The sequence below is a fragment of the Hibiscus syriacus genome, unplaced genomic scaffold (assembly GCF_006381635.1).
Source record: "Hibiscus syriacus cultivar Baekdansim isolate YM2019G1 unplaced genomic scaffold, ASM638163v2 tig00112217_pilon, whole genome shotgun sequence".
Lineage (NCBI taxonomy): Eukaryota > Viridiplantae > Streptophyta > Magnoliopsida > Malvales > Malvaceae > Hibiscus > Hibiscus syriacus.
In genome coordinates, this window is record NW_024063270.1 from 421,105 (window position 1) to 448,335 (window position 27,231).

At 34.9% G+C, this 27,231-nt stretch overlaps 2 protein-coding genes across 2 annotated transcripts; one reads left to right on the plus strand and one right to left on the minus strand.

Annotated features, from left to right (window-relative positions):
• The first annotated feature begins 1,728 nt into the window (after nt 1–1,728).
• On the plus strand, nt 1,729–5,529 carry LOC120175956. The gene is made up of 8 exons (XM_039182498.1): nt 1,729–2,329; nt 2,482–2,546; nt 2,698–2,796; nt 3,339–3,386; nt 3,727–3,796; nt 3,909–3,980; nt 4,586–4,714; nt 5,201–5,529. The coding sequence occupies exons 1-8, from the start codon at nt 2,135–2,137 to the stop codon at nt 5,342–5,344; spliced, it is 822 nt and encodes a 273-aa protein (XP_039038429.1). The 5' UTR covers nt 1,729–2,134; the 3' UTR covers nt 5,345–5,529.
• Nucleotides 5,530–5,729: 200 nt separating this feature from the next.
• LOC120175957 (protein STRUBBELIG-RECEPTOR FAMILY 6-like) lies at nt 5,730–10,315 on the minus strand. Its single transcript, XM_039182499.1, has 15 exons — nt 10,213–10,315; nt 9,225–9,357; nt 9,058–9,129; nt 8,903–8,968; nt 8,738–8,809; nt 8,599–8,670; nt 8,451–8,522; nt 8,304–8,369; nt 8,146–8,208; nt 7,749–8,056; nt 7,337–7,620; nt 6,949–7,220; nt 6,489–6,764; nt 6,229–6,385; nt 5,730–6,068 (listed from the first exon to the last, which is right to left on the minus strand). The coding sequence occupies exons 1-15, from the start codon at nt 10,313–10,315 to the stop codon at nt 5,892–5,894; spliced, it is 2,193 nt and encodes a 730-aa protein (XP_039038430.1). The 3' UTR covers nt 5,730–5,891.
• Between the last annotated feature and the right edge of the window lie 16,916 nt (nt 10,316–27,231).

The following is a 27,231-nucleotide window of genomic DNA, read 5'->3' on the forward strand; positions in this document are numbered from 1 at the left end:
TCTTCCTCACCACGTTGTATACTGTCGGGTAGATCGCTAGTCATGGTCTGAAGCCATAAATGGGTCAAATTAGCATCTCCACCCAGATGCTGTACTCTCAGTCATGGCCCAAAGCAGGTTTCCTCAAACAATTTTCTTTGTGCAGGTGAAAGCTTCGAAGCAATTGTAGTGACTAAGCTAACTTTATTCCTTAATGTCAATGAAGCCGAAAAAAATTTCTACAAAAACAATAAACATACCAAGTTAGATATACCAAAAACTACACTGTGAAGATATACCAAAAATAATAAACATAAATAGTAGTTTATTCTTGAAACTAAAATTTGCAACACTGTTTTGTCTTTTGGTTGAAATGAAAATCGCAACGAGATAATGAAAATCGCAACGCGGAAATGACTATCGCAACGAGAGAATCGCAACGCGAAATGACTATCGCAACGCGAAATGAAAATCGTAACGAGAGAATCGCAACGCGAAATGAAAATCGCAATGTGATTTTGGTTTCGCGTTGCGATTATCTCGTTGCGATTTTCATTTCGCGTTGCGATTCTCTCGTTGCGATAGTCATTTCCACGTTGCGATTTTCATTCTCGAAACTATTCTTCTTCTGCATTACTTCAACCAAAAGACAAAACAAAGACAAATACTAACTTCACAGGGTTAAATACTAAACAGTTTAGCAGTATTGGCAGCAATCGAATGAATTTAATAAGAAATCTAAGTGAAATGGTTAATCGAATATTGAAATTACTAGTAAACTTATCATCAATTTCAATATGAAAAACCTAAAATAATGCAAAATTTTCAAAATAAAAATAATTAAAAAAACTAACCATCGGAGGTTGATTTTCAATTTCTGAATGATTGTGAGGGATTTCTGACCGTGAATGGTTGTGAGGGATTTCGCCGGCGATGGGGACGAAAATCTTCGGAGATGGGGACGGATTTTGCCGTAGAGAGTGAGAGATGGAGATGAGACTGAGTGTTGTGATTTTAGGTTTGAGGTTATGAGTTGCGATTACTGTGGACGGTTCAGTTTCCGATATATTAAGAAAAAATTCATGTTTGGAATTTGAAAAAAAAAATACGCGTTAATACGAATGGCGCTATGTAAATCGCATTGCGATAGTCAGATTCGCATTGCGATTTACGTATTCGCATTGCGAATTAGGAAAATTGCATTGCGATAGTCAGTATCGCATTGCGATGTTCCAAATTCGTATTGCGATTTACTTATTCGCATTGCGAATTGTGAAAAACGCAACGCGAAATTGGAAAATCGCATTGCGATAGTCATAATCGCGTTGCGAATCTGGAAACTGATTTGCGATAATGGAGATCGCGTTGTGAATTAGCGATCGCATTACGATTTTGTTGGTCATTTTGGCAAATCACGAAAAAGTTGGTTAAAATGTATATTATATGGGATTTTTGGTCACTGAGGTTATTTTCTCAAACAAAAATGAATGTCCCTTTTTCCCATATATATGGGGTAAGGAGAGGTAAGATAGTAGGCTACCCCCAACACCAGGTTGAGAGCAACTTCCGTAAGAGACCTCCGAATTATGAAATGTCCTCCGTGAGACTCGATCGCACGACCTAAAGGTTAAGAACCTTATGCTCTACCAACTGAGCTGGATGGTCATTTCAGTTGGGAAAACAAATATTTACTCAAATATGAGTGACCAGTAAATGTAGTTTACCCAATAATTTCACCTGTGCGAACTGAAACGGCCGCTTTTCATTTACTATAAGTTCACAAGCGCGCCGCCTCCTCTCTGTTTCTTTTTCTTTAAGTCTCCGTCTTCTCTTCTCTAAGCAATCACCATCTCAAAGTACTCGTCTCGTTTAAACGTTTCACTGAACCGAACTTGTCGGCCGCCTCTTTATTCCTTTACAATCAAAACCAACTTTTGTTTTCTTCTCAATTCTTGTAAAAAGGACTTTTTTCTTAACTTTGGAATGTACAGATCCCTTTCTGACCATCAACTTCAAATACCAATTTGAACCCACAAAGAATCAATACCAAAAGTAGTACTCCTCGCCATCACCATAAATTAATCTCCGTTTTTGTTATTCCTTTATAGTAAAGCGTACACACTTGATAATAGTACAACGGAAAAGTATCCTAATCATGAGAGCTAAATTGGTGGTGTTCCCAATTAAAGGGAAAAACTGGTGCTTTAGCAGATCCATTGACCCGGCTCCATCAGAATTCTCCTCTGCTAACACACCTTCCACTGTTAAAGAGCTTTACAAGAAGATTTCATCCAATTCCAAGCCCCTCAGTGCCAATGCTGAGCTTCTTATCGATTTCGTTTCCAACAAGGTAAGCCCTCTTGTTTTGTTATCCTTTATTTCTATGTTTTAAACGTTAAACGCCCCACTTTTTGCTTTTTTATTTCATGCTTTCAGTAACTTCAATGTGTATTTGAATACTATGTTACTCGGTTTTTGGTTAGGTGATGGTTGTTGTTATAGATGAATAAGTCTTTGATGGGATTGGAAAAGGCGCCTGAAGGCAGTTTCAAAAACAAGCTACATGGGTATTACTTGAAAGTCAAATATGTTTGGTTTTAGTTTCTGCTGATTCTTCTTCTATTTTTGGATTTAGAATCAGCAGAAATCTGGTGTTGGATTATTTGGCTTTAGTTTCTGCTGATTCTTCTATTTTTTTCGGTTGAATGTATTTCCTAGGCTGGGGTTGCGGCTTTTAGCTCGTGTTACACCATCTGAGATTTTGCTGAAATCTATAACCAAGGAGGTTACTAATGTTCAGATTACATACCCCACCAGGTTCTATTCTTACCTTTTTCATTGCTGCATCTTCTGTTGTATATCTGCAATATACTTATATTTCTTAATCTTGCCAGTATTTATATTTAAATGTTCTCTAGGATCTATATTTAAGCCCCCCCCCCACCCAACACACACACACACACACACACATATCTTTTTGTTTTCTAGCTTCCATAGCATTATGGTAATGTATTAGAAGTGATTTTGTAGAATTTGGTTCAAACTAGAGTAGGTCCCTACCATGTTTACAGCTTACATATTGCTGCATAATTTCTTTCTTGTATTGTTCTTTTTGAATATTGAAAAATGAACAATACCAGGCATCCTTCTATGATTTATTTCTTTGTTGAAATCTATATGCATTTTCTGCTTCTTCTATGGAAAAATGAACAATGACATATTTTGGTCTTGTATCTGGGACTTTGCATAATTTGTGAGCTTGATGCACTAAATGGAATTTTGAATTATGTTGGTTATTTGCATGTCGAGGTGCTTTTAGACTCATGGTTTGTTCCTGATACTTCTAACTTTTTTTGGAGTTTAAATGCATTGCTTGTGCGGCGAAGATTACGACAAATAGCCTTGAGGTAATAGTTTTACCTCCTTTCTATTGCTTCTTAATTGCTAGAGATGAGAAGATATTTCTCATGTCCAAACAGGTTGTTTAACCATCAAAATGTAGGGATGCTTCATTGTTTTCTAGGTTTCTATATATTTCAGAATAATCATGATAATAGTGCCACTCGTCCTTCAACATGGTTAATGACATTTCTGAGCTTTGGCATTAAAGGAATTTAACACCAACAGAATAACTATAGATTTTGGAGTGTATCGTGTGCGTAATTTTATATTTATATGTTTCTTTATATTTGTACAAATTCCAGCAGTAAGCAATATCATCACTAAAATGTGTTTTTCAATTTTCAGGGGTACTGTTATACACAGAAAATACTTTTATGGTTCGGTTTCATTGCTTCCACTGACTACTGCATTTACTGTATGTATCTATTTTTAATTGATTCCATCATTTACTATATAGCCTCTTTTGTGTCTTGATTTTTTTTCATTTATATTTTGTCTCATTCTCACTCGATCTTCTTTTCTCACAGGTTCTGCCTCTGCCTAACATCCCATTCTTTTGGGTCTTGTTTCGCACTTATTCGCATTGGCAAGCTCTCCAGGTGGATTCAATGTTCTTAGAGTTAGATACTTTTGTGTGGTTTCAAAAGGACTGTCGTTGAGGAGTGTGTTTACATGGATAATATTTGAAATGAACAGTTTAGCATAACCTATTGTAAAAGCTGCTTCTTTATAGTAAAATTTAATTTTAGAAATTCGTGCCTATCTGTGATAAGAATACAAAATCTTTTTGCATCTTTTCACCTTGAGTCATAAATATTACAGTAATCTGCTTCAAACATGATTTTATTCGCAAGGTTACTTCTTTTCACGTGTTTCCTTGTCACTGCTTTCTATCATCACCTCTTTATATGTCTACGATATGTGCATCTTTCATCTTTCGCTTTCTACTTCTCTTAGGTTCGGCTGCATGCATGTTGTTTCTTGCTTGAGGAACTGAGGTCTGTTCTGCTTCTTGCTGAATCGGCGGAAAGAATCAGATGGTCGGTAGACAGTAGTTAGTTTTTAAGCAATGGAGCATTGGGGTTCTGTTATGTGGATCCCTTAGTTTTGGTGTCATTGTTGATCGTGATCACTAATTTTGAACTGTCACTTTCAAAAGTATCAGTATTCAGTCACGGGTGTTTGTCTATGTTTGATTTTGCAGGGAAGTGAGAAGCTCCTTCAGCTAGTCTCAGATCACTCCCAAGATCAAAACTCAATTGTTTCAAATGGGAAGGAACCTGAGCATAAAGACTCGGAATGTGGAACTAAGAATTTACCAAATTTCAAATGGGTAAGCTCATGTGCTAATCTGAATTATGGAGTGGACATAACAGGATTATATGATGTTACTTTGTTTATGTTTCGCGTCGTTGTTCTTGCACTTCTGTTAGCTCTATTACCTCTGACACCGAGTATGTTCTGTTTAGGTTTTCCATTTTACTTGTCATCATTTTTTAGTGTTAATAATGATATTTTTTGTTAATTGGTGTTTAGCTAAGTAAATTTGATAAATAATTAGATATTAACTTGGTTATCATGTTCAGTGCTGCATCTTTACAAAGATTTCTCAGTAGCAGCCATTCTTTTATATCAAAAGAATGTCAAAAGTTCATTCTTTTATTCGTTGTCAATCTCATTTACTCAACGATCCTTGAACGGTTTAGCTTGTAATTCTTCTTGGCGATGCATAGCTTTAAGAGCAATGCCAATAACATAGCCTTGATGCTAATCATTTTCGTTTAAATGTTATATTTTCATTATCGATACAATGGACCAGGTGTTGGAACCATCAAATGAGTTGGAGGACCTTATTAACCGGGGACATGAAGATGGTTATCTTAGTGAACAAGTTATCTCAGATATATGCAATTGTTTTAGTTTGAACAAGAACGATGTTTTGAAGTGCAGAGATTTGGTGTAATCGACATTTTTTTCCTGTCGTCTATAGAGGCTGTGACAACAATATGATGAAGATATACATGCACTTACTGTTGTACATAGCGTTAATTCCTTTATGTTTTACGGATTATTTTTTCGGAGATAGGAAGGATATAAATAAGGATCTAGCATGTTACTTTTGAATACCGAGGAAGATGATTCAGAAATAGTGTGCATAATTAGGTAGTTTTAGCCAATCGAGTACTGATTCAGTTGGGCATTGTTGTTGTTATAGACTCTTTGTGGTCACATAATGTTGTCCAGTGAATGCAATTATATCTTTGAAAAGGAAATATTTGTGGTACTTCCTGTTCTGATTGTAAATAGAACATTAAAGTTTAACATATACACAACGGTGAAAGAATTTAAACTGGTGGGGTTGGACTACATTGCAACATATTACAAAGTGCTGGCCTGATTTGAAACTGAAGCTAAAGTTTGGGGAGGTGTATTTTATTAGCTACCATAAAACAATAGCATTCGACATGGTTATGATATCTCGAGTCCTCATCACTAAAACAGTCAACCGCCTACTGCATATCCCTTGAAGACATGTAGTCCTGTGTTTCATCAGCCACTGCTTTATCTGTTCTTCGAGATGCACCTTGATCCGACCCTTTTGTTCTCTTACTCATGTTAGCTCGTTGTACTAGTCGAACCAATGCTTGAACTACTTCTGACATTGGAGGTCGAAACTCGGGCTCTGGCTGTCCCAGCAGAATGATGACAAAAGATCAGTTAAATGCTACATCAATCCATATTTGTAAGAATAAGTTCATGTTTGGGGTTTATCCGATTCATCGAAGATGTAATGTAGATGAAACAAGAAAAAGGACAATGTGTGTCTGCTTTTTTCAACCACATTACCTGGACAGAAAGGGCGATCACGTCTGCAAACCTAGAGAGAGATTTAACCGGGTAAAGCCCGTTAAGTGCAGGGTCAACCATCTTTGATAGAGCATCGATATCATGCAGCTGAGGTGTTGCCCATCGAACCAAAGATTGCTCTAGTCTTGGCCTTGTGCTGTTAAAACACTTGCATATACTAATTAGAAATGTGGTGAACTAAGTGGGATGCTAGTACATCGAACGATGGAGTACCGAATGCTTCATGGATGATTCCTTACCTATCAAATGGCTTACGTCCGGTGAGAAGTTCCAACATAACCACTCCGAAACTGTAAACGTCACTCTTAAGAGAGTACTGACCAGACATTGTAACTTCAGGTGCACCGTATCCCAACATAGTAACATCATCACGAAAATTTACCTGATCTGCATTTGGAATAAAAGTTGCCAAGCCCGAGTCTGAGAGGTGAGGATTGAGTTCAACATCGAGTAAGATGTTTGCCGACTTGATGTTTTTATGAACAACAGACGGCGAGCAACCTTCATGCAAGTACCTGAAAAAAAAACATGCCATTGTTGCATTATCAAAATATCAACTTAGTGGGAGTCCACTTTAGCTGTTTATAAGGGGAAAAGGAGAGAAACAGGATGAACTGCAAATCCTTCTGTTTGCTGTGCTGATATAAAAATGAGATGAAAAAATAGATATTGCTGCCCATAATCGAATTATCAACTTACTCTAATGCGCGTGCAGTCCCCAGAGCGATTTTGACACGGGAATTCCAAATCAAAGGCTTGCTGTCTTCATCTGATAGATGCAGGAAGTCATGAAGTGAGCCATTTTTGTGGAACTCATAGACAAGTAGGTGCTGTCCATGCTCTGAACAATAGCCAACCAGCTCTGTGACATTTGTATGATTCAACTCGGAGATGTTCGAAACCATCTCTATAAAATTGTCGGCCATTTCACTGGGAAGAGCTGATGAATCTATTTTCTTCACCGCAAGAACCTATGGCAGTATGAACACAAGGTACAAGCCGGGTGAGTACTGAGTAGAAAATTCTTAAAAAACACTTAAGGCAAGTAAATGACAAACTATCTGCGTAAAATTATGGAGATTCACACCTTGCCGTCATCAAATTGAGCTCGATAAACACGGCCAAAAGATCCTTCGCCAAGAAGATTTTCAATGCTGAAACTGCCTGTAGCCATCTGGAGGTCTGCTATTGAATATGATGCAACAGTTTTATGAACTGGGACAGCTTTCTTAACAACAATGGGCTTTTTAGAAAAATCTTCTTCATCAAACGATTTGTGGCAGACAATGGGTGGGGGATGAAGGTTTATCGAAGCAGTTGTTTCAAAAGTTTCGGTCTCGACTGAAGAGGAAGGCTGTATGGAGCTCATTTCTGCAATACATTTTAAGCATGAGAAAAAAAGACAATTAGTTTGATCAAGAGAGCAAACCGTAAAGATAGAATTATGGTGACGTTAAAACGGCGACCATGCAGAGTTGCAGATCGACTATGTGTGTTACCTTGCACTTCATTAGAAGGAAGAGGAGAAAAGGGTTGATCATCAAGGCTTTCAATATCTGAGGATGGCCTCCTGGATCTTCTCTTCACCAGAAAGAATGTCACAATTGCCCCAACAATAAGGATAGATATTACTATTCCTGCTATGCCTCCACCCCCGATCCCTAATTTGTTGCCCCCACCACTAGAACCACCATCCGATGGGGAACTACTGCCACCGGATTTGTGATTTCTATTGTTTTTAGTGGCAGGAGAAGTACCAGGTGGAGGTGGAGGTGCAGGCCCCGAGCTCCATGAATTACCGTTTTTCCTATAACGAAGATTATTCATATCGAAACTGCAAATAACTTCAATACAAAATAAAAGTCACAGCATTTGATAATGTAGTGAAATGCTTACTGCAAATCGATGATTTTCAATTGATCCGGTATCCAGCCGGAAAAATGGTTATTGGAGATATACCTGTGAAACATAGAAACAACTATCACAAGGGTCAAGATTACAGGGTCATTTACACTATAAGCAAACAAAAGACGGATATACTACAAGTTACATACAGAGTGTCAAGGGGAAGATTGGCAAGGATAATGATAGTGCCCGTAAACTGGTTGCTCTGTAAGTACCTGCAAAAGGGAAAAGTATATAATTATGGAAATCCGCCATACACATTTGTTCCGGAAAACATATTTCCTATTAATACTTACATGGTGTTCATACTGGTAAGATTCTTAAAACTCACGGGGAGATCGCCGGTCAGAGAATTGAAAGAAAGATCCCTGAAGCAAGGAGTAAACATAACAGGCATTTATGAAAAACAACATATTCTCAATGGTGGTAGTAAGAACAGCTTACAACGTGGAGAGGGAAGAAAGTGGTCCAAACATGTCACCCAATTGGTTCTGCAACTGGTTATGTCCAAAATTTCTGTATTACCAGGAGTCAATGTCTACAGACCTCGTGTCGGAAATTGAAAATTCGGAACATTACTTACAGGTATTGTAGAGAATGCATCTGATTGATGGAATAAGGGACACTTCCAGTAAAATGATTAAATGCAAGATTTCTGCAGACAAATTAACATTATGTTATACAAAATCCTTAAAAAACGGAAACAGTAGACTCAGGAAAGGAAACAAGCGCACGTTTCAAAACATACAATCGTTGCAAGTTCAGAGGAATGTTATACGGTATATCGCCTGTGAGATTGTTATTGCTCAAGTCCCTGCAGATTTGTTCAAATATCAGTATAAAGATAACCAGATAAATGTACGAAAAGAAAATCAATCCACTCTTGGAGATTAGTTTTCCTACAGTTCCTTCAATGATGTCAAACTTTGAAGGCTGTAACCCATTGATCCAGAAAGTCCGAGACTAGACAGTTTACTGAAAAAAAGACCAAATAAAAGAATGTACTATAGTTAGCATCAGCTGGTATAGGACAAGACATATCGAAGGAAAATCGGAAACGAAAAAATTACATCTCGGTGACACGTTGGTCCGAGCAAGTAACACCTTTCCAGGACTGTCCACAAGGATCGCCATTGTTTGCGGTCCATCCAGTTAGCTGTGGAGGTGAATTTAAACTGCTGAACATTACCCCTAAGGCAGAAGCTGCACATCCAACATCCCACAGGCAAGATGAGTAAGCCGAGGAAAGAAGTTTTAATCACAAATCTTAACTTCTTCTACTTTTCTATTCGAAACATTCATCAAAACCGATTCATCGGAATCACTCGCAGTACTGGTGTTCTTCCATGCACGCCATGTATGGTTAGCAAATTTATCTTCCTATTATATATATAAATATATATGTCTACCCCTCCTTCAAGTGATTAATGAGTAAAATGGATGGTCAGAAATTTAGCCAAAAAATACTGGAACCCCACCAAAACAGGGAAATCTTAAGACTAAATCTCAGTTTCAAGGGTTCATATTTCTTTTCAGAACAGAGAAAAAGCATGGTGGGTCATGGATGCATTGTTGCCAGAGAAAAGAAGTGCTATTGGGGAGAAAGATATAACCTTTTTCCAGTCAGCAGCAATTCACAGAAGTGTCAGACAGTTATGCATTTGTGCATAAATACAAATCATAGAAAACTATGAATTGAAATGATAAGCACATATATTTTATATTGATAATATGATTTAATTTTGACCTTCTAAAATTTTATAATAAAATTTCCTCCTAACGTAAAACTATGCATCCATGACATACATTTACAAGTGAAATATTAAACTTCTCAATCTTATCTCCATAATCTACAAGAACCCACCTTTGAAAAGAAAGGTGAAACTTTATAGACAATAAACAACACTGACAAAGTATTTTTAAGAAAAAAGCAACGCAATCAAGGAAGTTCATTTCAAGCCACAAGCAGCTCAAAGCAGATAACAAGAAGAGACCCAACCAGAAAGTAACACCAAAGATCACAAATAAGGCAAAAAAAAGAAGCAAAGTAACACCAACCATCTCCTTGATCTGTTGCAGCATTTGAACATGGTGGCTTAAAACCCAAAATGCAGAGTTCTGTGAACAGCACCAAAACCAAACTTCTCCAATTCTTCTTCATCTCTCTCCAAACTGGTTACTTCCCACAAACCAGAACTGATTTTGGGTCTATACTTATTCTTTAAAAATGTGATACTAAATATTTTTTTCTTTCTCTTAATTATACAAAATTTATACCTTTTAACCACTAAACTAAGTAAAAGCTGACTTACCATAAGAATCCAAAACCACGGAAATGCTGATATTTTAACATTGTCATTAATTCTTTTTAGTTTTTGGTCTATCTTTTTGTTTTTTGACAAAGTATTTATCTGTTCATAATTTTCGCGGTCTTTCGGTTTTGTTAGTAAATTTCGGTATATTTATTAGTAAAAAAGGAAAAGAAATCTGGGTATAGATTCTTAAATGATTACAGTGATCATGAGTAGAATGATTATGACATTTTGGATTGTGCGAGTGGCAATGTACTGTCACTGTCAGAAGCCAAAATTGGTTGATTTTGTACCCTACCTCCCTTTCATGGGAGGTTCGACACCTTAATATAAACATAAAATAATGTGTTATCGATTTTATTATTATTTAAATAATAAAATTGGTAAAAAAATTTATTTAAAAATTTATTATTTTTTTATCTAAAATATTAATTTTTTAACATTTTCGGTAAAAGTGTTCAATAATAACAAAATCGGTAGAAAAAATAACAAAACGGTAGCGCTTTACCAAATCCGGTAAAGTGCCCAATAATAACAAAACCGATAGAAATAATAATGTTTCCGATAATTTTTACCGGTTTTGTTATTTAAATAATAACAAAACGGTAACGCATTTTTTTAGTCGTATATTAAGGTTGTCGCACGTGAGCATTTCCCCCTTTCATTTGTTTTTTTCGACAGTATTATATTTTTTAGATTTAATTGTATAATATTAGGGATGTAAAAAGTTGAACCAATCTTTAAAATTGATTGAAATCGATTTGAGTTAAAATTGTTTGTGACATGAGGTAATGGTCATTCGAAATCGATTCGAGTTCGAACTAGTGTTGACCTGAACCCGAGTTGGACCTGAAAATTACGAATCTGAACCTAACCTGTACTCGATCTACGAACGATCAAAACATGAATTGAACCGATAATATGATAACCAAACCTGACCTACATCCGACTGATATGAACCTAAACTAGAAATTAATCTGGTAAATAACTGATATTACCCGACCTGTAATGAACATGACCTATTATAAATCTGACATGTAATTTACTCAACCTATTATGAACCTTGAACCTGTCCTCCACAGACTCCAATTTATCTAGGTGGGACTCCATAACACCATGGGTCTCCTTGGCCTCTTCCTCGGTTTTTTCAAGTCTTATGACCCTCATTTCCCACGAAGTTGAGATCTCCTTTAACTTGATGAGCCTCTCTGCGTGCAAAGCAAAACCTTCCATCAAATAAGTCTATCTCTCGTCTATTGTCAGTTCCTCTTCTTGCTCTCTATTAAGACTCTCATCGTCTTCATGAGTGAACGCACTGTCTCGCTTGAACATGCCTTGAGCTCCACTTTTAAGAATCTCAACCTCGAGATCCAGCTTCTCTTGGTGTGCTTTTCTCGCCTCAAGGATTTCTTGCGAACTCATCATGAAATCCTCATGTTTGGATACCCATGATGCTCTCGATGAAGTTTTTAATAATTATAATTTTTATTATTTTTACTTTTATATTTTAAAAATAAATTATGACATATATAAATACATATATAGATACATACATATATGTGTGTATATATATATATATTATATAGTTATATACATTTATGTACATACATCATACACATTTACATACATCATTGATCATACATAATTACATATATACTTAATTACTTGTATATATACTTATATGTATATATATATATACACTTATATATATTTACGTGCATACATCATGCGCTTATATATATATATATATATATATAAACAGAATGTTTAGCGAACCGTTCGGCGGGAAGTTTGTTTATGTTATTTTATTTATAAACGAACAAATATGAACAAGATTTTATATTCGTTTAACTAAATGATCGAACACAAACAAAAGTCTCGTTCGTTCATTTACGTTTGTGAACGTTCGATAATCTGTTCATTTACGTTTGTGAACGTTCGATAATCTGTTCATTTACGTTTGTGAACGTTCGATAATCCGTTCATTTATGTTCATTTATTTATGTTCGTTTATGTTCGTTCATTTATGTCTATGTATGTTCGTTTATATTCAGCTCAATCACCATACTCATTTAAAATATTAAGATTCAATCATTAATATTTTAAAACCCAAATAATTTTAAACTCAAATCAATTAAAGAAAATATAAACCATACCCATTTAAAACCTAAATAATTTTAACTCAAGTTGTAGGTTATACTAATGAATTTTATGTGGTTATTGTTGTTGTTGTTAACATCCATTCACGTTCATTTATTGTGTTTGATTATGTTCATTTGTTATGTTTGTGCAGGTTTGTTTATGTTCATTTATTGTGTTCATTTACATTCGTACGTTTATGTTTGTTTACATTCGTTTATGTTTGTTTACATCCGTTCGTTTATGTTTGTTTATGTTCGTTCATTTGTGTTCGTTTATCATTTAAATGAAAGAACATGAACGAACACGAATATTTTTAGGTATGACTCATAAATATACCAGTAAAGGAAAGTCTCGTAGAGGGGGTTACGATTATGTGGGTTGGGGGTACGGGGGTATAACCCCGCGGTATGGTACAGGGTTATTTTTGTAAATATGTACCAGGGTTTATTTATTATAAAAGGAGATATAACCTAAATCTATGAGATATTGAATTGAATAAAAATTCTAGCGTCGCCTAAGGCACCGAGGACGTAAGCACATTGCTGAATCTCATTAAAATTCTTGTGCTCTTTCTATTTTCTTTACCCGATTATTCAACAATTGATATCAGATGTCAGGATCCAAATTCGAAGTTACGAAATTCGATGGTCAGGATAACTTCGGATTATGGAAAACAAGGGTGAATGATTTGTTGGCGCAGCAAGGGATCCTGAAGGCTTTGCGACCTACAAAGCCGGCGTCGATGGAGGAGGAAGATTGGGAAGAATTGCAGCAGCGAGCGGCAGGAACCATACGATTATGTTTGGCAAACGAGGTAATGTATCACGTCATACATCTGTCATCTCCAGATGAAATTTGGAAGAAGTTGGAAAGTAAGTTTATGTCCAAATCCTTAACGACTAAATTGTATATAAAGCAACGGCTGTATGGGTTGAAGATGCAGGACGATTATGATTTGGTGCAACACGTGAATGTCTTCAATCAAATTGTTTCTGATTTGGCTCGGTTTGATGTGGAAATTGAGGATGAAGACAAAGAGATAATTTTGCTGTGTTCGTTGCCTCCCTCTTACAAACACATGGTGACTATTCTTGCATATGGGGAAGAGACTATCAAAGTTAAGGAGATTACTATAGCCTTGTTGGCTCACAACCAGTGGAAGCAGAATGCAGGAGAAAGCTCTCAAGCTGATAGCTTATATGTCAAGGGTAATCGAGACTATGGATGGAAGCCAGAGAAGGCATGGTCTGGGAAGCGGAATTTTAGATCCAAATCTAGGGATAAGAAGATAATTCACTATTACAAGTGCAAAGAGGTAGGATATATGAAGCGAGACTGTCTAAAGTTGAAAAACTAGACTGATGAGAAGCGTGATGACTCATCCAAGTTTGTGAATGTGGTCAAGGATGATAATTCTGATTGTAGTGAGGGTGATATGCTCTCTATTTCAATAACTCAATTGACGGATGCTTGGATTCTTGATTCTGGATATTCTTATCACATCACACCAAATAGGGAATGGTTTTCGATATTCAGGTCGGTTAATTCTGGTTCTGTATATTTGGGTGATGATTGATGTTGCAATATTATTGGTATTGGTGATGTCAAAATTAAGATGTATGATAGTTCTGTTCGGATGTTGTGTGGTGTTCGGCATATCCCAGATTTGAAGAAGAATTTGATTTCTTTGGGCACTTTGCACAAGAATGATTTTATCCCTAAGGTTGATGAGGATAGGGAAACCATTCAGATTGTTAAAGGAGCTTTGGCTGTGATGAAAGGAAAAATGATTGCAGAGAATATTTACAGATTGTTAGGGAGTACCGTTGTAGGTGGAGTTCATTCTGTTGAGTCATGTGATGATACTATCAAACTGTGGTATATGCATCTTGATCATCTTAGTGAACGTGGTATGACTGAATTACATACAAGAAATCTGTTGTATGGTGTTAAAAGTTGTAAGCTCGATTTTTGCAAGTATTGTGTTCTTGGTAAACAGACTAAAGTTCGTTTCAAGACTGGAAGCACACAACTGAAGGGATTCTTGATTATGTGCATTCTGATGTATGAGGGCCTTCTACGACATCGTCTTTGGGTGGATCTAGGTATTATGTTACTTTTATTGACGATTTTTCACGGAAAGTTTGGGTGTATTTTTTGAAACAGAAGTCTAACGTTTTTGAGAAGTTCAAGCTGTGGAAAGCTGAGGTAGAAAACCAAACAGGACGAAAAATCAAGTGTTTGCGGTCTGACAATGATACGGATTACACAGATTCACAGTTTCTAAACTTCTGTAAGGAATATGGGATTAAGAGGCATTTTACAGTGCACAAGACACCACAACAGAGTGGTGTTGTTGAACCGATGAACATGTTATTGAATGAAAGAGCCAGATGTTTGCAGTTGAATGCGGGGATTCCCAAACACTTCTGGGCTGAGGCTATTAACATGGCGTGTTATCTTATCAATAGATCGCCAAGGGCATCATTGGCTGGGAAAGTTGCAGAAGAGGTATGGACTGATCATGATGTTACTTTTGATCACTTACGGATTTTTGGTTGTCCTGCTTATATGCATGCACCTGCTGATGAGAGATCCAAACTTGATGCAAAATCGAAGGAGTACATTTTTCTGGGTTACAAGAAAGGTGTCAAAGAATTCAAGTTCTGGGATCCAGTTGAGAAGAAAATTGTGATCAGTAGAGATTTTTTTTATGAACAACCCATGTTGTAGCAGAAGAAAGACACGACAGTGGTGGATTTTGAGCAATTTCCAGTTGAGAAAATAGAAACTTCTTAACCGACTTCTGGTGGTTCCACTACGGATGATTTGCAGGATTATAGTCTCGCCATAGACAGGGTGAGACGGACGAATATAAAGCCTCCGAACAAATTGGGTTTTGAAGACTTGGTCTCTTTTGCACTTACTGTTAGCATTGATGATCCAGTTACTTTTCATGATGCTGTTAGTTTTCATGTTCCCCTTCCTGAGGGTAAGAACCCGATTGGTTGCAAATGGGTGTATAAGAAGAAACCAGTCGTAACAGAAAAAGAGGGGGAGAAGTTCAAGGCTCGTTTGGTAACAAAGGCTTTTTCACAGCAGAAAGAAGTTGATTATGATGAAATTTTTTCTCCTGTGGTCAGGCACACTTCAATCCGAGCAGTACTTGCATTGGTGGCTAGTTGGGATTTGCATTTAGAGCAGATGGATGTGAAAACTGCTTGTTTTTTCATGGTGATTTAGAGGAGCAAATCTACATGCAGCAGCCTGAAGGTTTCACTCAACCTGGAAATGAGCATTTAGTTTGTAGATTGAAGAAATCTTTGTACGGGTTGAAACAGTCTCCGAGACAATGGTACAAACGGTTTGACTCATATATGATCAAGATTGGCTACAAGTGATGTGAGTATGATTGTTGTGTCTTTGTTAAGAACCTTGATGATGGTTCTTTTATTTTTCTGTTACTGTATGTTGATGATATGTTAATTACTGCGAAGAACATGGATGATGTTATCAGTTTGAAAACTTTATTGAGTCAGGAATTTAATATGAAAGATTTAGGTACTGTAAAGAAAATTCTTGTAATGGAAATTTGTAGGGACAGAGACTCAAGGAAACTGTGGCTATCTCAACGGGGTTATGTTAAGAAAATGCTAGAAAGTTTTGCGATGAGCAGCACAAAATCAGTGAGCACTCCATTGGCGAATCACTTTAAGCTCTCATCAAAATAGTGGCCTAAGACAGATAAGGAAGCTGAAGATATGGCAAAGGTTCTGTATTCTAATTCTATTGGCTGTTTAATGTATGCAATGATATGTACTCGTCCTGATTTAGCTCATACTGTTAGTCAAGTTTGTAAGTACATGTCTAAACCTGGTAAGCAACATTGGAGAGGCAGTCAAGTGGATATTTAGGTACTTAAAGGGTATTGTGGGATATGGAATTGTTTTTGGTAGTCAGCGGTATAATCCTTTGGTTGAAGGATATGTGGATTCAAACTATGCGGGTGACTTGGATAATAGAAGATCTATGACAGGGTATGTCTTTACTCTTGGTGGAGGGCCTATTTGTTAGAAGTCTAATGTTCAATCTGTTGTGGCATTATCTACAACTGAAGCTGAATACATGGCAGCTGCTGAAGCTACAAAAAAAGCTTTATGACTTACTGGTTTAGTGAAGGAGTTGGGTGTTCAGCAAGGTGGAGTTCAATTGCTTTGTGACAATCAAAGTACTATTCACTTGGCTAAGAATAAGGTATATCGTGCTAGAACTAAGCATATTGATGTAAGGTTTCACAAGATCAGAGAGTTTGTTGCATCTGGAGAGATTTTATTTAAGAAGGTACATACTGATGAGAATGTCGCTGATATGTTCACCAAGCCAGTTACGACAGACAAGTTCATGCATTGCTTGGACTTGTTTAATGTTTCGAGTTGTTATAGAAGTAATGTAACCCAACCCACATTGAATGTTTCCTAAGGGGCAGGATATTCGCCAAGGCGGAGATTTGTTAGGTATGACTCATAATATACCGGTAAAGGAAAGTCTCGTACTATTTGCGGTATGGTACATAGTTATTTTTGTAAATATGTACCAGGGTTTATTTTTAAAAAAAAGGAGATGTAACCTAAACCTATGAGACATTGAACTGAATAAAAATTCTAGCGCCACCTAAGGCACCGAGGACGTAAGCACATTGTTGAACCTCGTTAAAATTCTTGTGTTCTTTCTGTTTTCTTTACCGATTATTCAACAAATATGCTACATTCCTTAACGAACGGATACAAACAAGAAATTTTTTGTTCGTTTATGTTCTTGTTCGTTCATTTGTTAGATTAAAGTTAAACGAACGAACATGAACATACCTCGTTCATGTTTTTCTATTCGTTTACAGGCTTATGCATAAATATATTATATACACTAGTATGTTATATATATATTACAAGTATAATAGATGCAAAAGTGTAATTTACATTACATATACATGTATCATAACATTTATCGTACATTTATTATATACAATATACATATATTATATACACATATTATATATCTATAATATAGTTGTTTTAATTTGATCCTTACATGTTGTTTAATTTATTTAAATTATAGTTTGTAAATTTATGTTTAATAAATTTAGTCCTTAAAATTATATTATAATATACAAAACCTAATAAACTTTTGTTCCTCAACTTTTGAAATGAATGCAATTCAACCCATTTTATATTAATTTCAGCTTCATATTTTATAATTATTTCGAATTAATCCCTATGAGTTGTTTAATTTATTTAAATCTTAACTTGTAATTTCATATTTGTTCAATTTAGTGCTTAAAATTATATTTGTATATGAAATTGATCCATACTTATTTATATTTTTATAATTTACTTCAAAACCAATAAATCATATAATAAACTTCATTTCAAACTATATAAATTATATCATAATCTCCAAAACCTATAAATGTTTGTTTACCAACTTTTTAAATGGATTCAATTTAGTCCATTTTTATATTAATTTCAACTTATCATTTTATAATTATTTTGATTTGATCCATCATTCATGCGTGTTGTTTAATTTATTTAAGTTTCAATTTGTAATTTCATGTTTGTTCAATTTAGTCTTTAAAATTATATTTTTATTAAAATTGACCCATAATTATTTATAATTTTTGTAATTTACTACAAATCATATACAATTACAAATTATAAATCGTCGTTCATGAAAGGTGAAAAATAATTAACCTAAAAATGACTTGACCTGAAGTCAATACGTACCCGATACGATCTGACCTGAATTTTGTCTTTTATGATGTGACCTGATCTGGACGAGATCCTACCTGAAGTCCATCCAAACCTAAATTAACATGGTATTTAATTAATTCGGATCTGAACTGGCATCGATCCGAACTAAAATTAACCCAATCCGAACTCAAAATGGATCTAATGTCAAAATTAACCTAAAAATGACCTGAACTGATTTGACTCGGACCTGACCTAATTCGATTCGAATCATCAAATTGAACTGATACGATATATACCTGATTTGACATGACTTGAAATGACTTGACATGATCCAACTAAAACCTGAATGATTTTCTGATTTCACATCCCTACATAATATATCTCTAAACTATGAACTTCATTCTATATATATTAGTCTCTAATTTTTTTAATATTTTAATTTTATTCCTAAACTACACCAATCATTCCAAATTAATCCTTCAAATTTTAAAAGTTTTAAATTCATCCTCAAATTATGACCCTCATTTTAATTTAATCCTTAAATTTTTGAACATTCTAAACTATTATCAAACATTTCGATCGAGGTTTTTATTTTTTTATCGTTATGGTACTGATGGTCCGACCGACAAAGGTTATTACCGGTGTAGTAGTTCAAAGGCAGAGCCATCTCAGAGGGGGTGCACCATGAACTCCCGCTCGAGGCTCCATCGTCCATCATTATAAAATAATGTGTTTGACAATATTATAAGTTAGTGACGATCCTTTATTGTTTTAGTTATATTTTAAAAAATTCTTAATAAAAAAATAAAAATTATATAATAAATATTAAATTATTTTTAAAAAGTAATAAAATATGCAGATTTATGGGAGTAAAATAAAAATAAAATGTAATGTTTAATAAATAGTTTATTTTACAGTAATTATTGAATCAACCCAAATTTATGGTCCTTCACTTGTCGCTTAATCAGGTCTCAGGTCCAAGATTACAAATTTATATATACTACATTATAAATTATTTCATGGAGTTTCTCGAAATTTAATCCATTAATTTTATTGCTTTTTGTAGATTTTATATATTCATAGGTTCGATTCAGATCTCATTGTAAGGTCGTAAATTTACCTCTCTTATTTTGAATGTAAATGTTGTGATCTAAACTCCTAATTGATGGTAGCATGTATAAAAATATTTTGATGATTTGGTTAGCAATGTGTTTAGACCCAAGTGATGAGCGTTGTGGATCTAGAAATTTAAGAATAGAGTATAAAATTTAATTAAAAAAACAATGGTATGCATATTCCCCCACAAAACATTACACTAAATTTAATAATTTTTCAAAGTAATAGCGATGCACTTAACTTATATGGGACTCAGTGCATCCGTCCCTGAATATAATTTGTATGACAAATTATAGACATGTGTATGGTAATATTTGTTGATTGATGCATAAGTCAATATAGCTACGAAGAGTAAGGGAAGATAAAAAGAATAATCAACCAACGATCCGCTAGTTTAGTGTGATGAGATATTAGTCTTTTTAAACAAAATCAGAAGTTCGAATCTTGACGATTATGAATGAAGTAAATTTGAGGGAATGAAGTAAATTAGAGGGAAGATTACTCCTATAACGAGCCTTTATAAAACTCGAATTATATTAATTGAATACTAGTAATTATTTAAGAAACGAAGAATCAATTATGAACATAAGATATTTTAGTGACAAAGGTAAGAGAAAAATAATAATTTTATTTCTATAATTTTCATCCGAGCCCAACACACCATTTAGTCCATTTAGCCCAAAGAAAAAATATAAATTATTATTTTTATTTGATAAATAAAATATAATAATAATAAATATTATATTTTTAAATATATAAAAATAGTTATATTATTTTTAGAGACAGATTAGGTGAAATACTATTTATTGGACCTAAATTTAACTTCTAATTTTTTTTTATTAAAATCTAAATTTTCTTAAAACCTTAATTTCATAAAGTCTAATCAATTCAAAATCTGTCTAATCCGAGTACCCAGCCCTAAGTTTTTACTTGAAGAATTAGACTTATTTAGTATAAAAATAACATTTTTTTTAGAAGCACGTAATATTAGCTTCTTCTCGAGTCTCAAAGTGAGCAGCTCCACCACGCGCTTCAAAATTAATTGATTTATTTCTAAATGTCTACATTCTTCTGTACATTGTCTTAGATGCCTTTGCAAGTTTAGTACTTAATGTTTTAATTTTTAGTCAAAATAATTCATGTTGGATGAAAATTATTAATTGATTGGCGGTCAGACGTATGTTGCTGACGTGATATTCTTATACATGCTTAATTGTTGATATGATATTTCACATGTGCTTAATTAAATGACATGTCTCATTTCACGTTATCAATTTGAGTAACGTGACACATGACATTAGATACATCATCAATTTATCACGTGTGACAATGTCATGCCATCAAATGTATTAACCGTTAGTCAACCAATGGTTTCTATCCAATAAGATCCATTTTAATAAAAAAAAAATGAGAAGTTAAAGTGTTAAAAAAATAATAAGAACCAAAATCATCATTTATATAAACATTGGGCTAATTTTGGTATTACGCCATTAAGGACATTACAGTCTTGAGCTTTACTCGAACAAAGGGTCAACTCTATTGCTTGCTATTCTTTGTTTCTCCATGCAAATGCAGAAAGAGCAAACTATGCAGCAGCTTCCATGCAAATGTAGATCCCTGATCACCTTCTGAATCTAACCATCTTCACTTCGCTTCCTTCACATTCCAGTTAACCTTACTAGGATTTCGAGACCGAGTGTATCAATACATTAAGTCTTAACCCTCAAGGCCTCAAACCATCGAGTTTCCCCCCGCCTCTTTTTTCTCTAACGAGTCTTTTCCCTTTGCCATGGCTGAGTTTCAGTCCCAGCAATACAAGAGTCGGGCAGCCAAGGGCCCCGCAAAAAGAAAACGGCACGGTTTCTCCACCAAGTGCGCTTCCTTGGTTAAGCAGCAACGTGCTCGGCTCTACATCTTGCGCCGCTGTGCCACGCTATGCTTCTTTGCTCCTACATTCAGGGTGATGACTAGCGACCAACACCAGCGCTCCCTTCATCGATCATGCTGATCCCTGTTTGGTTCTATGGGGCTTACGGTGTGGAATATCAGCACAATTCTGCGTAGTTTCCTTCTGTGTTTTTGACCTGATTGGGGTAATCCCATTGGGTTTTTAGGGGAACAGGAGAAGTTTATGGCCACACCCTTGCTTTTTCACCAAGTTGGGATTAAGCATGATCTGGATGGAGTTGGCAGTTGGTACTATTGATTAAACAAAAAGTTGTTTGCCTGTTGTTGTTAAGGTTAAATGTTACTTTGTATTAAGGAATGCTACATTTTGGGATTAAAAAATATGGTATGCTACCTCTTGAGAATGGTCATATGGCGCTGTTACAAGTCTAGGTAAGTCTTAGTATTATTGTTGGTTGATGAGCGCTGTTATATCGTTAAGAATCTATTGCTTTGTACTGCACCGTCGGACCAAGGTTGAGTCGGTTGAGAGTTGGTTGGAGACGGTTCAGGTGTTTGTTAGTTGCTAGTCTCTAAATCAATAATCATCAGTCATTTGCATACAAGTCACTCGATCTCTATCGAGATATTACGAGTCTTTAATCAATAAAATTTCGGAAAGTACGGCCTCTCTTTCTCTGCCTATCATCAATTCTCATTCTTCACCATCATGTAAATATCATCATAACATGGTATCAGTCACCGACAACTCTAGTGCTCCATTTTCTTCCGAAGTTATCGTTGGTTTTGGATCACTAGTGTATTTAGGAATCCAATCATGTAAATAGTATTTTCGATCGTGTTTATCGTGATTACGGACAGAGAGTGGATATAACTACTATGCTTACGAGTAACACGATCATGTAATAACGATTTCAGATTATACGACGGACACTATTAACCAGGCTGCTATTTAAATCTTTCCTCCATCTGATTATGATGAGGATGAAATCTTTCCTTCATCTGACAACATGCATACTCAAGAGTTGCAGTTTCAGGAGGCTCTCATGTCATTTACTGTCCATTCACAGCCATTTCCAACCCATGTTACGCCCTAAATATCACTCCAAGCCATGCTCTTTGCCTCTAGTTTATAAAACTGGTTTAATATCTTTCGACTTTCGATGATGAGAAAATATCTTTTTGATATTTATTTTGAATTTAAAATTATTAAATAAGATTAAGAATAAATTAGAAAAGATTGAAGTTGTGGACTATTTTGTAGAGAGACTAATTAACTTGTAATGTTTGAATGACAAATTAATCCATTCAATTTAAATGATGAGTCATGGACATAGGTGTCATTAGCACAAAATTAGGCTAATTTTCCTTAATAAAATTAAGGAGTAAAAGTGGGGTGAATGAACCCCAGGGTTTTGAGTCATTAGAGAGCGAAAAGGTTTTGAGCTATCTTCAAGCTTGCTTTCACTTCCCCTTGCCGCCATTGATGATCTCCAAGGTAGCTTATGGCCAACAAACCCTGGTTATAAAGTAAGAATTCAAGCTGAAATCCATATTGATATCAGTTATTCCATAGTTTAAGTCGGGTGGTAGCAGAAAGAAAAGATGATCGTCCATTGAAGGTGGGCTCAGTGAGACATGTTGAATCTTTGGGAATGAAGCTTGTTATCCTTCCACTGTTAAGAGAGGAAAGTCTTCGCTTCTCTGTGAAACCAGCCTCACGCAGTACCCTTCACTCTAATAGCCACGAGACACCAACAGTTTACACTGAGATCCCATGGCCCAACTCTTTGCCTGGAACGGGCAAGCCATTACAAAGCCTCGTGGGATCCGACTCAAGGAGCCAACCCATGTCCCATCACCTCAATTAATGCCCCCACTCGGGTTACAAGCTTCCTTTACAAAGCTCGGCGATACATGCGGTGGGTAACAGCAAATGTAAATAACTAATATCTGCTCATTCTTATCAATGTGGGATTCTTTCTTCCTAACTGCTCTTTCTAATGTTCATGTCTTCTTGGATAAGCTGAATTTGTTCTGTTTTAACCATACATGCTATGCTACTACTGGTAAACTGATTGCCAGCAAAGAAAGCTAATGAGAGCATTCATTCTCTATGTGTAAGTCTCTTTGATACTTCTCTCTTCTTCCCCTGAGCTCCAAAGCAACGTCATTGAGTCCTATCGCATCCTATGTTGCAACTTAGCTAAATAACACTGTTGCAGTTGGGAAATCTCCACTGTGCTATTCGAAGAAGTATAGAAAATTGACTGGGATGATCAAAATATCCGTAAGGTTTTTTTCTTTCTTTCTGAATTGACAGGCTATATGGTATAAATTAATATTTTATTTATATATATATATAATATTTGAAATTATAGGAATTTTTATTTTTATATTATTAAAATATATTCTTTAATTATTAAAAATGTAAAATTATTTTAAAATATAATATTTTAATAATTTAAAATATAATAAATAATTATAAATATATTATTTTAATGAATTTAAAATATTAATTTATTGGGGTTGGGGTCTGAGTATTAATCTAAAATTTGGGCGGAGTCGAGACAAGACGAGATTAGGTTTAGAGAATATATTTTTGGTCGGAATTAAGACGGCCAAAAACAGAATATATTTTCCGTCGGGTGACCATCCCTAAATTTGACGGATGCCATTAAACCTCACAAATTTACTTCAACAAATTTGACTCAACTGAATTGAATCCAATAGAAACCACCAAGAAGGATAATGCAATTGGATCCAAGTCAATGACGGATAATGCAATTGGATCCAAGTCAATAATGGATAATGCAATTTTAACATATCGTTGTAGTTAGTTTGAACGAACAAGATTATCTTTTTAAGTCATTAATGTTCGGTTCATGTTCATTTACATTTTTAATATTATTTTTGTGTTTGTTTATTTATTTTTGAAAATATTCGTGTTCGTTTTTATTGTCCGCGAACATGTTCGCTTAATGTTCACGAATGTATTTATTTATATGTTCACGAAATTGTACATTTAGTGTTTAATAACATATTCGTTTAGTATTCATATAACATTTATTTAGCTAATGTCCGTTTGTCGTTCATTTATATATTTAACTTTCGTTTATATATTTATTTTGTACTTGTATATTTTTATTTTATAGATATTTAATTTAATTGTGTGTTGAGATTATTATATATTTATATCATGTTCCAGTATTTGTCTAACTGATTATTGTCCAAATATTTTAAAAGGCATGTAATTAATATACTATCATACTCTACTAGTAACTAGTGGATTATTTTTTAAGTATGAGTCCAATCACTCAACTCTGTATAATATATGCATATCACATATGAAAAAATATGAAGAAATATATATGTATTGTATATAATTATAGAAATTATTTTAATTGAAATCAAATAGTATCATAATATTATAAACATTTACAATTAAATTAAAAAATGTAACACCCTAATCCGATCTGAACTGAAAATCGAAGGACTAAGGCATTACATGGGACACCGAAGTGACTGACCTAAAAATTTTCTTTAAAAACATTTACAATTAGCACATGAAAATCATTCATACGAGTTTTAAAATAAAGCAATATATTTATGTTTACAAAATACAGGGAGCTTTCAAAGGTAAGTCTCCAAAATACATAAATTTTAAATAAAGTTACGACTCAAAATAATACAAAGGTCTATGACAGTACATGTTCTCTAAAAAGACTCAAGACGTACTCTAAAAAACAGCTGATCTGGAATGTGACTGTGCGATAGGCTCCTCGTCGATCTTTCTACTAAATTGCGCATAAAAACAAATTTCAAATGCTAAGCTCATAAGCTTAGTGCCACATTAATAAATATTCTATACTACATGTATTCATTACACGAGTATGCTGACAAGTGGGGACATGGCCATACAAAAGTATTAAAAAATGTGCTGAGGTAGGTATAAGGGTGTAGTCAGAGGAATTTTCTGCATCTCAAGATGACACCCTAGCCTACCTGAGATACCCTCGGGTATCAGGGTGAGATTCGAAATTTTCTGCAACGGAAGCATACATCCGGGCAACTTACTCCGTCGAGTCTTGGGGCATCTGCTCCTAGTCAGCAACTAAAGTACCTTGGTACTAGCTGAGATATATTTGAACATTTCTAACAGCAAAACGATCATCAATGGCTAAAGTACCTTGGGTGTCCTAGTCATTTCTCGTGCGTTATACAAAAGGTAGTTTTATGTCATCCTAATTTACACCATTCCTAGTTGCACTTGTATTTACTTATATTGTTCTCACTTGTAGTATTATGTATAAAGTTTGATGACCCTTGATCCCTTTACTCGAACACTTGGATCGAAATGGTTTTCTTACCCAATTCAGGACGAGGTTATCGATATTAAGCCCTTCAATATCGATATTAACCCTTGATTATCAATACTCACCTTGGTATCGATACTAAAAATGGCTACTAGATTCTGAAAGGACTAGGTAGTACTAGGTAGTATCGATACTCTTAGCTAGAGTATCGATATTTCCCCAAGTACCAATACCAAACGTTGCTTCAATATTTTGAAAATTTACTCAATATCGATACTCTTATTGAGAGTATCAATATTTTACTTCAGTATTGATACTCCCTTTAGTATCGATACCATTGGAATAATATTGATACTTATTGAACTGGTATCGATACTCCCAGTGAGAGTATCGATATTTTACTTCAGTATTGATACTCCCTTCAGTATCGATACCATTGGAATAATATTGATACTTATTGAACTGGTATCGATACTCCCAGCTCCAAAACACCTTGTTTTAGGCTACATGAAGAACAATATAGGTACTATATAAACAATATCGATACCCAAACCCAGAAATACCCTATTTTGAGCATGAAATTGTGCTTAACACTAACCATTTGCCTTTCTAGGACCATTAGGCATTGTTTAAGTCTTATGTGAGTTATTAGGGGTTACAAGGAGTCATTTTTCATGTTGAATAACATCACAATCAAAATATACCATGAAATGCTTAAGCACGCTTCATGAACTCATTTAACTAACAATTCACACCTAATAAGATACAAGTGATATAGTTAAGTTAGAAATGTGTTACCTTAGTGCTAAGTTGTTGGAAAACTTTCCCAACTCACCTAAGAACCAACTTCTTTTTTCCTCTTGCCTTGGAGCTTTTTCCTAATTCTTTCACTAGACATAAATAATGAAATGGAATACTAACCCATCTAGAGACTTAAGTAGACTAGAAATGTGATTCTTAGGCTTTAAAAATAGATTTGGAACACCATTGAATCCTTAAACCTAAAACCCATATTAAACCTTGACCTAAGGTTTTCCATGGTCAAAACATTATATGGTGAGCTTGAAAGAAAGCCTAGGAGATGAAGATTTCTTTTCTTACCTTACAATCTCAAAATAAGGATGAATTGTTAACGAAGTTATCACATTTGATGTGTTATGTGAGAAGGAGAATGAGAATGAGAGTTGAAATAAGAAGAAGATGAAACAAAAAGGTGAAGAAAAAGAAGTGTTGACCCGTGACCTCACCAACAATTAAGGGGAAACAACATTTGTTTCAAAAGATGGGATAATTGCCCTCCTAGTTCTCCATCTTTTAACATAAGTTTAAAAATGCCCCTTTTTAACATCTTTTGGGCCCAACACAAGTACAATTTCTATACTCATTTGAACCAATATTTCTGTACAAGCTAAAGGATTCAACTAGGGCCTTCACAGTTTAGCTTGAAACTTATAACCCGAGATTTAAGGGTTACAACTCTCCTCTCCTAAATAAGAAATGAAGTTGCACGTCCTCCTCAGTCTTCCAGGTTGTTTCCTC